At 41.1% G+C, this 13775-nt stretch overlaps 1 protein-coding gene across 2 annotated transcripts in view; it reads left to right on the top strand.

Annotated features, from left to right (window-relative positions):
- cnnm2b (cyclin and CBS domain divalent metal cation transport mediator 2b) overlaps positions 1 to 11915 on the top strand; it is a 36205-nt gene extending 24290 nt beyond the window's left edge. The window contains exons 3-8 of one of the 2 annotated variants that reach the window (XM_034600126.1): positions 1520 to 1657; positions 2633 to 2802; positions 5258 to 5351; positions 6263 to 6325; positions 8426 to 8604; positions 9378 to 11915. In XM_034600126.1, coding sequence (XP_034456017.1) covers positions 1520 to 1657; positions 2633 to 2802; positions 5258 to 5351; positions 6263 to 6325; positions 8426 to 8604; positions 9378 to 9659 — 926 coding nt within the window. In that variant the 3' untranslated portion in view covers positions 9660 to 11915. The remainder of the gene's footprint in view (positions 1 to 1519; positions 1658 to 2632; positions 2803 to 5257; positions 5352 to 6262; positions 6326 to 8425; positions 8605 to 9377) is intronic. The other variant, XM_034600136.1, reaches the window with a different exon arrangement.
- Positions 11916 to 13775: the final 1860 nt, after the last annotated feature.

The following is a 13775-nucleotide window of genomic DNA, read 5'->3' as shown; positions in this document are numbered from 1 at the left end:
CTTTTGAAAACTAGCAGGGCACTGGTGAATGAGTCACATCTTATTCTGCTTAAACCTTGCTGATATATGGTATTAAGGTCTGTAGCAATAGATTGTAGCAACAGTAAATCATGACCAAAGCTGGGACCAGTGATTTCTACAGAATCGGCCCATTTGTGATTCTTGAAAAATGTCTGTTTGCATATTGAATATGAATTCTGAGGAGTATTTTAGCCTCTTTCAGCTCACTGTCTTGGTTTTTACACCCTGCAATAAAATTTGTGTATTTGGTTTGATTCCACCGCTCTCAATAAGCTCTTTTAAACTTCAGAATTCAGATGTAAACCATGTGCTCAGCACTAAACAGCAGACAGAGTAGTAGTGGAGCGTCTAGCAGCTGAAAATCCAGATACTTCCCTCAGCAGTTGGTGGATAACAAAACAAAGTTAAAAAGAGAATGAATGGACTGATATTGATCAGGTGACCAGAAACACAACTCCAGATGAAAGACAATATTGTCCCATGTCTACTGTTTGTTAGATAATTGCAGACACAATGTTTTGAGGTTATGGAGACCCAGTAAAATGGTCCAGTTATGGACCATTTTACTGGGTCTCCCTATAATGTCACATATGTCTAGTCAAATGTGAGCAAGGTTTTAATTTAGGAAGGGTTAGGGTTAGGGTTAGGGTGCTCAAGTTTGATCAAATTGTTCAGATCTGACTGGACTACAGCTCTACAGATATTATATATATATAAAATAATACATTTTTGTCTAGTGATCCAACAAACAGCCTTACTACATTGTTTCTCAACTTGGGTAAAGGTCAAGAGTGTTTGTTGTTTGTTAGCGAGTCACCCAAATTGAATTTGACAGATTACCCCCAGGTGCAGGATGAGCCATCAGAAGTGTGTCAGTGTTTTACTGGAAGAGAAATGGGAGGGAATTTATATAAACACTGAAAAGAGAAAACAGAATAGTTAAGACAGGGACACACGAAGTGTCTAAAGTTAAGTTCACACAAATGAGGGGATCGTTAGATATTTTTATTATTAGTTCCATTACAAGAGTTAGTTTATTGTGTTGTTTTTTCACTTAAGAGTCTTAATGTGTATTTTCTACGAAACCTACAAACGTATGATTTTATATTCAAGGATAACTCTTTTTTTACAACCTTTGCTTTCATTCAGACTTTTTCACACCAAAGCAGTGCTGTTACAGTAAATGGTATCAGAAAAGGTCTGCAGACATGGAGTTCATGCCAGTCTATTTGTTGCCGTAATACATATGGCTTTAAGCAATGCTAAGAATGTGCTAAGCTCACAACGTAGCCCCCTATAGCTCTCCTTTAGTTCTGAGAAGGACGCCACAGCTACGTTTCTGGAAAAAGCAATAAGCTTTTGGGTAACTCCAGTTTAGTCACCCTCTGACCCGGGACGACTCAGTATCTGTGGAGGGATATGGATTGACGCTTTTCCTGTTGCAGAAAAAAGTTAAAGTTTTGTGTCTCAACCCCGTCTTTTAATTTTCCCTCCTCAGCTGACAACAAGACGAAGAAGAAAATCACCCATCGGGAAAGGAAGCAGGATTTCTCGGCCTTCAAGCCGACCGACAATGAAATGAAGGTTAAAATATCACCTCAGCTTCTGCTGGCTACCCTGCGTTTCCTAGCAACAGGCAAGTGGGCTGCGTTGCTGCTTGACTTCCCCCAGTGTGCCCTCAGCCCCTCACTGTGGGGAAAGTGTGTGTGTGTGTGAGCTGTTTGTGTGTGCATGTGCCCGTATGGGCTTTGAATTTTTGGGCAAGTGGATGTAGGGAGGAGTGAGTATGTGTGTAGAATGAGTATCTGTTGTGTGTCTGTGAGAGGGAATGAGTTGTGTGAGGACTCACAGCAAGCGTGTTGGTATGCATGTGTGTGTGTGTGTGTGTTTCTGAAGAGGTGGAAGGCCTTTCGGGAGCGCGGCACGGGATGTCTGTGCAAAAGAAGGCGTCTATTTGCTTGCATGTCATGCACTGAAGGTTACATGTTGAGATCTTTGCTCACAGCTTTAAAAACACCACCCTGTTTGCTTACACTCATTCCTCGGTGACATCACGTCCAGCATTTTTGGCCTCTGATCTCTGTTCTCACACAAGTCGACATACTTTGTGTAAAATGTGAAATATTTCACCCACTTTACCTTGGGAAATGGATTTCTGAACCGGCAGAAGAATATCCAAGTACTACTACAGCAGCAGCAGCAGCAGCAGCAGTTGACTATGTCTCCTTGCAGTTGGATTTGCTTTAGAACTTTGACCTAGCAGCTAAGCGTTGATTAAGTTCCTCTAAAGACTATTAGGGAGTTTAGTTCCTGGTGGTGGAGCCGGCAGCCAGCTGACACATATCACCGCCGCTGCGTTGAAGGAGCTGATTGGCCCATTAGGTGGTTGAGGCGACCTGTCACAGTTAGGTTACATCTTTTAAAGGTCTCGGGCACGTTTGTATGTATGGAGATGTTTGGATGCAAAAACAGCTGAAAACATGGAGGTTCTCTCGGAACCAAATTACTGTTTGTTGAATTAAAAGCGGGATTTTTGAAAACTCTCATATATTCATTATCAGCCTGTTCATGTTTGGTTTTCCTCACTTCACATTCCGCTCTCTCTCCTCAGAGGTGGAGCCATTCGCACCGGTGCAGATGTCAGAAAAGATCCTGCTGCGCTTGTTGAAGCATCCGAACGTCATCCAGGAGCTGAAATACGATGAGAAGAACAAGCGGGCGGCAGAGCACTACCTCTTCCACAGGAACAAGCCCGTGGATTATTTCGTCCTCGTCCTGCAGGTGCGTTGGCATGACGACAAACTAAAGTGAAATCTGCAGATTTGTTCCAAAACCGACCAACTACTGAACTGCATATAAAAACGATTTACAGCACAAATATTTCAAAATCTATTCATATTCCTTTTGTGTGTACATGTGTGTGTATTTCTGCTCTAATGCAGAGGATTGTGTTCTGAAGTTAGACTTAATTACAAACATTTATCCAACGAGACAACAGACAACACAGAAACCTTCAAGGCTCTTTAATAACAGGTGTCGTGTGCACCCGTCCAACCTACTGAGTCACTAACACTTGTGTTTATAGTGTGAATAGTGTTGTTAAAAAGTAGATATTTCACAAATACATTGTAACAGCTAATAGTTCTGGTACATTTTCGACAAGAAGGACTTCATAATACTTTTATCAGTATTACTATTAATAATAATAGAAGCAGTGTAGTAGTATTTTAATTAGTTAATTGAACCTCCTAGGTAGGGGGACAGGGACAGGATAGAGATAGGAGGATTTTATGTGTGTCTGTCTGGTTGTTTGGAGCATTACAGTGTGAATAAGGAATTTTTTATCATTCTCTTTAAGATGGCAAGTTTTTGACGTTTTCACCAATTTCCCTGGGAATAATTCATAGATCTTGATGGGGAGAAAAAAAAAGGAATACATAAATAGCATATAAATATATAAATGGTCCGTGTGAATATAGCAGCTTTTTTAGTCTTGATGGCCACTCAAAGCAGAGTTTTTCCATTCACACACACATTTAGACAGTTCATCATACATCAATATGCCGTCAGGGGCAACTTGGGGTGGAATGTGGGAGACGGGGATCAAACCATCAACCTCCTGGTTAGGAGTTATTTAGGCATGAGATTGGGTTGATGTAAGCTTGTGAGTCTTTTGCAAACTGCCTGTTGTGAACTTCAGATGTGGATTCGTCAAATGATGCCATGCCCCATGCTTGTTCACTGCTGACTTCAGTAGTTTCACAAAAACAGATCACAGTATCTTTTGAAGCTCATGCAGTGTGGAATTTTGTAATAATGTCTTTCCTTTTTTCCAAACTAAAGTCTGGAGTTTTCACTGCAACTGCACAACTAAACTTAAATCATGCTTAGAGTGACTTATATAGCAAGTGACATGTAATTTTAAGGCTTTTCAATGAATCATGATGCATTATTCTAAAACACCAACAGAATCAAAGAGGTGGTACACACATCCCTCTCCTCTCCCTGTCCTATCTCTGCAGACACCTCAAAGAAATCCTGCTATAAAGTTACTATTATTTACTCAAAAGCAGATGCAAAGCACATGCTGCTGATCTTCATGTAGCTTTACAGTTTGCCTCTATGCTCTCGCCCAAGGGGCTTATGACAGCATCAGTGATATGCAGCAGTAACTGCAGCTATGCAGCGATGCGATCGCTCGCACCCTTTACTCTACTCTCCCCATCACTCCACTAAGTCATCATCTGTAGTAGTGAAACCCTCTTTTCTTGGTTGGTAGCGTGTTCCAGTTCTTCTGGGCTGTGGGTAATAAGCTACAACTTCTCTTGTAAACACAGGGTTTTATTAGTCTCCTGTCTTCATTTAATAAACACCAGCATGGCAAAACAGTACATAACTCTGCATTCACAACAGGCCTCTGGCACTACTCTACTCCACCCTGTTACGCTCATACCTGTCCTACCTATAACAATGGCAGGTAGGGACCAAGTAACTCCTTGGTAAGAGGACGTGCAGCCACAACTTAAATGTTCCACAGGAAAATATCAAAAAAATAATAATTAAAGTGCTTTAAATGATAGTAGAGCAATGCTGATTTGACAGAAAACTGCACAATGTTGCTCTGGAATTATTCCAACTGAAAGTGCACAAACTATAAAGCTCAATAGGAAACAATACAATTTGCATAATAACTGAAGTGATTAAAATAACCCATAATACAATGTGTTCCAGAACTACAGTTACAGTGTCTCTGGATCAGGTGAGGTCCAGGTGGGACAAGTGCGAGGTCACTGCCCTTGAGATCAGGCTTATAGGAGCACATTGGGAGCTATTAAACCGAGCACGGATTTTCTACAAGTAGTAAAAAGGAGAGAGAAGAGGGAGGGAGGGGTGGTGTGGGTGGATTTGTTCTAAACTCACGGGCAGGGTGAATAAATATATTTGAGCAGATTTTGTTGAGGGTGGAAGTAGGATTGCAAAGCACAAAGCTGTAGCGGAAATCCTTGAGAGGAAGGATGAAAGACTATACTGTAACTGACACAATGAAGCACTAATGCAGAACATCCATTCTGGGTTGATGAGAAGTTGGATATCCAAAGAAAACATACAGTCTGAAAAAGGATGGATAAAGATGTAATCAAATGCAAACAGCCTGAAATGCAGATGTAAACTTCTACAATATTGGTTGGTTGGTTGTGTGTCTTTGTAGATAGTAACTTGTTTGTTGCCGTCACAGGGGAAAGTGGAGGTGGAGGCAGGAAAAGAGGGGATGAAGTTTGAAGCAGGACCGTTCTCCTTCTATGGGATGATGGCTCTGACAGCGTCGCCAGGTACGACCGACTGACTGATGTACATCCTGTCTTTGTCCTCCGTGTCATGATTGATCAGTTTCTTTTAATAGGCTCTCAGGTAAAAATCATAATTTGATTTTTGAGTAAAATATTAAAATGCAGCTTTTTGGAGAAAAATTATTCCAAACAATAATTGAATGCTGGGATTAGCTCCAGCTAACCCCCGCAACCCTCAAAGGATAAGCGGTATATGGATGGATGGATGGGCAAAAAAATGTAAAAGCAGGAATTGAATGTTTGTTTAGCTTTTTCACTTATTCTTTGATCAGACAACATCTAACATTTTAATACTTCGTACTTCTCTTATTTTGTCAAATAAAAAGATTTTTTAACATGCATGAAATTAATTTTAACTTTCTCTTAAGTCCTATGGAAAAAGTGGAAATGGTCCTGTCCACAAATCCCAACATACTTCCTCTCAAGGCACTTTGCAGGTTGAAACCGTACAATATTCGAGAGAAACACAACCACTGTAGGACTGTCCTGCAGTGACATCATGAGAAAGTGTCACACAGTGATCCACTCATCCCCTCAGTTCATTCATAAACTGTAATACTATTCTCAGCATTTCTCAACCGCCATGATAACTGTGAGCGGTGAGATCTGAGAGACACCTACTGGTGAAACAGTAGAATAACCTTCCTCTGTATGTGTGTTTAGGTGCTCAGAATTTAAATGATTAATAGTGGAGCAATAGATGGTGATTTTTCTTTGATTACACCTTACAATTCAAAAATATGCTGCTATAATATGTACGATACATATGTGATTTGATCCAAGAAAATTCATAATATGTGCATTGATTTTATTTATTTATTTCATATTTTTTTCTACTCTTTCTTTCCCACTTTCTCTCTGTTTCCCACTTTCTCTCTGTTTTCCTCCCCAAGTCCCTCTGTCCCTGTCTCGTACATTTGTGGTCAGTAGAGCTGAATCATTAGCAGGATCTCCAGGTACAGTGGCCTTTTCTCTATCTTCTCATCTCATACCACAGCTCCTGTCCACTGATTAATGAGATTAACGTGAAGTAAAGTAATATTTGGTTGAATTTACAATGTTGCATTGTAGATTGTCCGCCTGTTTGCTTTTTGTAAACGTACATGAGTGTGTTCTATAATTTTGTTCCTCAGTTTGTACTTGAATGCAACACTCACTGTATACTCGTGTGTACAAGTGAAGGAGAAAGAGGGCGAGAGGAAAACGGATTCAGCTTGAGACTTTAACACTTTCATCCCTTGAGCCATTAGTCAAGTGGCTGAATGGTGTTGGAGACTGGAGGCCCCCGAGTGGACCCAGGCTCCGCCCCGCTCGCCCCTAACCTTTAACCCTTCAACTACATAAACAAGACCTACAGCTACAGGCCCCCTGCCGAACACCACTGAGAGCACATACAAAAACACACACACACACGTACACATATGTTCACACGCACGGTTACGTACACATATAGAGTTATATGCTCGGTGCAGGAGAACAAAATACGCTCTCTTTCTGTCTTCTCAAGTATCCGACAGTGCACTTAACATGCATTGTTTCCTCCAGTGTGGAGCCTATGCACACATTTGTGTGTGTGTATCTGCCTGTACGTTAACGCATTATGTGTGTACTCTTGACCCAGACCGCCATTTTTTTCTGCACTGACCTGGCCCCTGTGGCCCTGAGAAAGTGGAGTACTAATTCGCAAGAGTTCACATGCCAGGTCTTTCGCCCACTGCGCTCAGTCCGCACACACACACACACACACACACACACACACACACACACACACACACACACACACACACACACACACACACACACACACACACACACACACACACACACGCACTGTTTGTGCTTTGCGCTCCCTTTCACGCACACACATATTCCAACATGGGATTACATACATTCCAGTCGGCATAGTAGCATTAGCTCTGGCCAAGCCGTTTCCACTTTGTTGTGTGTGATTTTCACTAGGCTTCTTTAAGAAGTGGAAAACATAATCTGGCTTTAATTAAAAAACAGAACAGGTTTTCTGTGAGGCAGCTCATTGGAGGAAGGATCATCAGAGACCACTGACTCAATACCTGCTGCATGAAACTCCCCTCACCCAAAGACTTATGTAGAAATGAGATTTCCATACAGCAGCACAGCAAGCATCTCGGTAATATCTAACACTTGACCTGGAAAAATGTCAGTGGTGCACAGGATCCAGAGTTCTGACAAAACTGCAACTATCCAAATCTGAAAAAACTATGTCCAAATAGATTATGTACTGTTCTGATATCATGTCATATTCATTTTAAAGGTATGTTTGATAAGAACAAGAGAAGAGTTGAACCTGTCAAATAAGAATCATCACCCATGTTTCATTCATTTCAACATCATCACCCTCACTCTTTCTGTGTTTCCAGCTGATGTGACATAATGATACATATTTATAGTAATACACTTTTTTTGTAGATATGGTAGCACTGATGCAACAGCACAGTCCATGGGAAGAAAGATAAACCAAGACTATATCATTTCCAAGTAATGATGCTGCATATTTTCAGAAATGTTCAATTTCATGCATTATTGGGCGACTGTGATTGGGTCGTCCACTAATCAGAGGGTCGGCGGTTCGAGCCCTGGCTCCTCCAGTGTCCTCGGGCAAGATATTGAACCCTCAAATTGCCCCTGACCTCTGTTCCATCTGTATGTGGATGATGTGTGATAGAAAATAGCGCGGTGTATAGAAGTGCTATATGAATGTGTGTGAATCTGTGATTGTGACCTGTAGAGTAAAGTGCTCTGAGTGGTAGATAGGAAATGGTAAATGGACTGTGTGTATATATATATATATATATATATATAAATATATGTACCAATTTCTAAATACCCAAAACAAATTAATGACATCTCAACATTATAAGGCTTCACTTTGTTATTTGTTCCCACTCTTCCCATAAAGAAACACCTCAGTCTAGTAATGGTAGAACTGAGACAAGTTATACAAATTTCACACCATATACATTAGAACTCTGATGTTTAAGATTACTCAAACCTTTTAAACATTTTTCTCCTCCTTACAGAAAATAAATCTCCTCCACGGCCGTTTGGACTCAACCACTCGGACTCTCTGAACAGGAGCGATCGCATCGAAGCCATCACCCCGACTCTGGGCAGCAGCAACAACCAGCTCAACTCCTTCCTGCAGATCTACGTACCTGACTACTCAGTCAGAGCGCGCTCAGACCTGCAGTTTATAAAGGTGAGAAGGCACACGAGGCAGAGCAGGACACAGCTCACACTGAGGCTCATGGGTGTAGACGTGTTCGTTCAGTACCAATGAGGAGCTGCTTGTTAATGAGGTCTTGCAGAGGCTGTTAATGAATAGATTTTTTGGACAGTAGAAACTGTAACGACCTAAGTTACATGCATTTATTAATGAACTGATCAAATTTAATGCAATTGCTGACGTTCAAATGTTTATTGCAACAGTAGAACATGTTAGTGTTTGGCGTGTGGCCTCCGACTTAATCACTCCCCCAGATATGATTACAGAGCAAATACTTGTAAACTCCTAAAGAGCTCCTATTGGCTAAGATCTTTTTACCCATTAGTACCCCTGATACCTTGAAGAAGTTTTATTGTTGAATGAACTGCTTTGATTTGATTTATGTTCATTCATTGATTCTTTTTTTACTTTACTCAATCATAATCTATCACAACTAATTCATTTTATGAATATCTTTTTTACTGTCCAATTAAATATCAGTTAAGTTATTCCATCATGACCATTTGAAAATCTCTCCTGGTCCACAGCTACTTTACATCTGACAATGAAAAACAACGGATCACGATGATGTCGTCTTATAGAACCTTTCATTACACAATAAAACTGGAAGAGAGTCAAGTCTGACTTCATTAAAAGATCATTAAATTGATAAAAACATTATTACAATGTTTACAGAACGTTTTACATAATTATGTTCAGGAAGCAATCAGTCACAGTCAGTTGAGCCCATCTTCACTGTTTCCTAGGTAACACGCCAACAGTACCAGAACGCCGTGATGGCGTCGCGGATGGACAAGACCCCCCAATCCACAGACAACGAGTTCACTAAGATCGAGCTCACGTTGACGGAGCTCCACGACGGCGTGGAGACCTCAGCCGTGGTCACCACCACAGCCAGCACAACAAGCACCACCCCCGCCGTGTCCATAGCTGTGTCCAACGAGACGTCCCATCTGCTCAACCCGCAGCAGAACTGTGTGGGCCTCAGCAGGAGCAACCACAGCGCCCACAACGAGGGACCCATCTAGCCCCCGCCGAGCCTGGTGGAGACCCCAGACCCTCCACCCTGTCTCGTGGACACACACACACGGAGCGGTGGCTTAGATGGAGATGAGGGAAAGCGGGGGAGTGGAGGCAGGTGGAAAGAGGGTTCTGCTCCGACCAGTAGGCCCCAGTAAGTCAGTCAGTCTGTCAGTCAGTCAGTGAGACCCTTTCATGGGAGGGGCAGTGGGGAAGAGGGGCGCTGCGTCGCCCTGAATGCCCCCCCCCCACCACCTGAACGCTGTCAGGATCCCTGCTGTACCACTCTCCTTCCAGAGGCTGCACTCGGACAGTTCCTGTGACTGAGCTTCTTTTCTGGGACAATCAGACACTTTCATAGCGGTGACTTGGACTAGAGGACGACAGAGTGCATGCAAACCCCTTCCCTTTAGCCTACACACACACACACACACACACACACACACACACACACACACACACACACACACACTGACACACACACAAACAACACAACATTCTTTATACTTTCTCCTCAGGCCAAAGACTTTGGTCCCCCCCCTTCTTACACTGGACACAGACTGTTTTTTGCACATGTTTGAACATGCTCACACTCCCACACACATTCAGACACACACACTCACACAAATACAGACACACACATGCAACTCCATTACCCGTGCATCTTTTCAGGGAGGCTCAGTCAACTGTTGATCCCATCAGCAAGGACTCAAACCCAAACACGCAGAGAGCAACGGTTAGTCAAAGACTGCACCAAAAACCGCTTTGAAAGAAACCGTCGAAAAAAAACATGAACCAAGAATGTTTTCCTGTATTTATTTATTTTATAATATTGTATGTATATATGTACACGTGGAGACACGATGTGACATAAACTGGCATACGAACATGCTCGAGCATGTGCAGCGAGGCGCGTGTGGGGCACACGTGTCGTATCAAAAAGGACATGCTACATATATGGAGATGAACATCCATTCGTGTAAATGAGGAGGTGAGGGTCTTTTACAGATACAGTATGTATATTACAGATCTTGTTATTTTTACTATTATCCTAAATCAGGCTTATGGTACACTATCTTTTTCACCTTAAAAAAATCACACTATTGCCTTTAAGAGAAATCATATAATTAATTATTTTAACAAGTGCAATGAACAGCAATTTATTTAAGAGATGATTATGAATGAAAAAAAATCAGTGTATTATAAATTGACAGATATATTTGTATGTATGTACTGTATGTATATGTATATTTGTTTTTGAAAAATGCTAAACTGCAGCCATCCACAAGCAAAACTGTCTTTAGTCAGTTTCTGTTCTCACTTCGTCTCCATGTTTTTGCATCGTTTGACCTCAAACACGTCTGCTGTAGTTTTACGTTCATATGGGAGCTATGACGCCTGGACCTGTCACCACAGTGTAGCTCAATGGGTAGTTGGGTGGGAGAGGGGCGGAGTGAACTGGATGGCGGGGGTTTGTTAAAGTGCCGACACAGCATCTATGCATGTAGAGGTTATGTGTCTTATCTTTTTTTTATTTTCTTTTTTTTTTGCCAATTTTATTCATAATCGAACTTGTTAATTGCACAGTATTAATGACCTCATCTAACATGTTGAGCATCATCAACGTCACAAAAAGCAACCTCGACATTAAACGTGTCCATGAATGATACGCAGCGATGCTTTGCCACTCTTTATGTGTTCCTTTTCTTTTTTTTAATGCATGTGTGTCACTTACATGTGCGTGTCTTCAGAACAAAGCCAGATTGTTCAGAGACTACACTTGACTTATGTAGATCATAACCGATGTTTAACGATTCTTGAGTTAATTTAGATTAGTATCTAAACTCTTATTTTGAAAGAACAGGTCCAGAACAAATCCTCCTCTAAGGCTGCAACTCATTCTTTTTGCACATACATTCATTATCATTCGTTGTGTCTTGTTTGTTTGATACAAATCTATGCAAGAGTCAGGTTGTGATTTTTACAGTTGGTTATATGTTGGACTGTTTCTTGGCCAATTTCGTGAAATAACTTGTGATGTGTATTGTATTTTTATATCCAGTCCTTATGCTAAGCTAAGCTAACTCTCCTTCATGTCTAGAGTCTGGTAGTGACAGTGATATTGAGCTTACTCTCTCTCTGCTTATTTCTTATATTCACCCTTTGCTTTTATCAAATTTTTACATTAAAAAACACATTTATACATTGTGCAAGGAAGCATTAAAGGGAAAGACAGAGGGGGGTATTATGAAAAGATATATATATTAAAAAAAGATATATATACAGTATATATATAGAGAGAGAGAACGAGAGAGAGAGAGAAAGAGATAGAAAATGCACAAAGAAAAACAAATTTATCCCTCTTTGATATTTTTCATCCCTGACTCCTCCCACCGAATTCTCAATGAGAATGGTGATTGCAAGATAAATATGGAAATACAAAATAATAATAATAATAATAAATAATTCACCATTTCCTTTTTTTCCAGTTCTCTCTTGGCCTTATTGCTTTACCTCGTAAAGACTAAAATGTATTTTAAGTTTGCTTGTTCCTGAAGTTCCATGAGTCACAGTCTATATTTATCTTTACTTCACATCTGCTGCTCTGTCGATCTGAACTGTGAAAGAGTTGATTTTCACTCCACTTCCTGTTCATTAACATTAAATATACTTTACGCTGATGTCACAACACCAAATGTGCTTCAGCTGAATCTTTCCTCTAACGTCCAGTTGCAGTTTATAACCACTGGTGGTCGCTGTTTCCTCATGTAACTCACTGTCAGTGTGTGACATGGTGTGTGACAGGATGTAAAAGCAGCACACACACACACACACACACACACACACACACACACACACACACACACACACACACAGAGACACACAGCCCCTCCATCTGCTCAGCCACGTCCCTCTGTTGTCTCACCAGATGTTACAGTGCGTCCATCCTGTTGTTTGCAGCTGTTTGTTGTTTGTTTACTGTTTACCTGAATGTGCCCCTGTGCAGCAGAGGCCCGCTCTGCTCCGCAGGCACAATCCCTCCAGAGGTGAAACAGTGGATGGTGACGACCACATCATGGATCTCAGTGCCTGACAGGAGCGCAGGAAGCATGGCGACAAGTCACAAGTCCAAACGCACAACATGAAGACACTGAGGGCACAAGCATCAGCTGTGACTGGGCTTATTGTAGTACTCTGTTACACAGGACACACACACATACTGTATTTTCTCTGTCTCACACACTCCATCATGGCCTGGACGACCGCCCTGTGTGTAGCTGGTCTCTGGTCCTTCCGCATACGGCTGCTGCTGCTGCTGCTGCTGCTGCTGATGATGATGATGATGATGCTGCTGATGATGATGATGATGCTTTACCCGTGTGCCGTGTCCACAAAGCTCCTTCCTCCTGAAGACAACTGTCCCTGTGCCTCCTCCAGCTGCCGGTTTAATAAAAAAAGTGAATGATTAACAGACAACACAGCTGGTGGCTCAGTGTCCTCAATGTTGTGTAATGACGATTTAACCATAAAGATATACACGTACTAGAGATAAGTAACTCATAATACTGGTAATCAAAGTGACTTACGTGATGTAGCTTTTGAGGGAACAAATAACACAATGTCCCCACAACAGAAAACTGTCTCACTCAGTTCATTACACACTCAGAGCTTTTGTTGCTAAAGCCTCGATCGGTCGTTCTGAACGTATTGATTTGATTCAGATCCTGATGAGCTGATGCTGCTCTTTCTGACGTCCACACAAAATATAAATCAAATACTAATCAGTAAAGACACTTATAGAGACAAGCAAATTATCACATCAAAATATATTTTTATTTTACAAATATTCAAATATAAAATATTTCTGGAAACATATCATATTTATATTCATATACACTATGATACATCATTTATACATGTATAGAAAATGTATGCATATATGCAAACTTTCCAACATATTAACTTATTCTTATTCCTGAATTTGTATCTATATATATATTAATTGTTCATAGTTTTATTAATCATAATCAGACATAACCCACCATGTTGCTATACTCTTCATTAACATCAACACAGAGGTTACTATACTATATGATAAGTATCTACGTCTTTTTACAACATTA

Source organism: Hippoglossus hippoglossus, chromosome 1 (assembly GCF_009819705.1).
Source record: "Hippoglossus hippoglossus isolate fHipHip1 chromosome 1, fHipHip1.pri, whole genome shotgun sequence".
Taxonomy (NCBI): Eukaryota; Metazoa; Chordata; class Actinopteri; order Pleuronectiformes; family Pleuronectidae; genus Hippoglossus; species Hippoglossus hippoglossus.
This window is presented reverse-complemented; position numbering and strand designations above follow the sequence as displayed.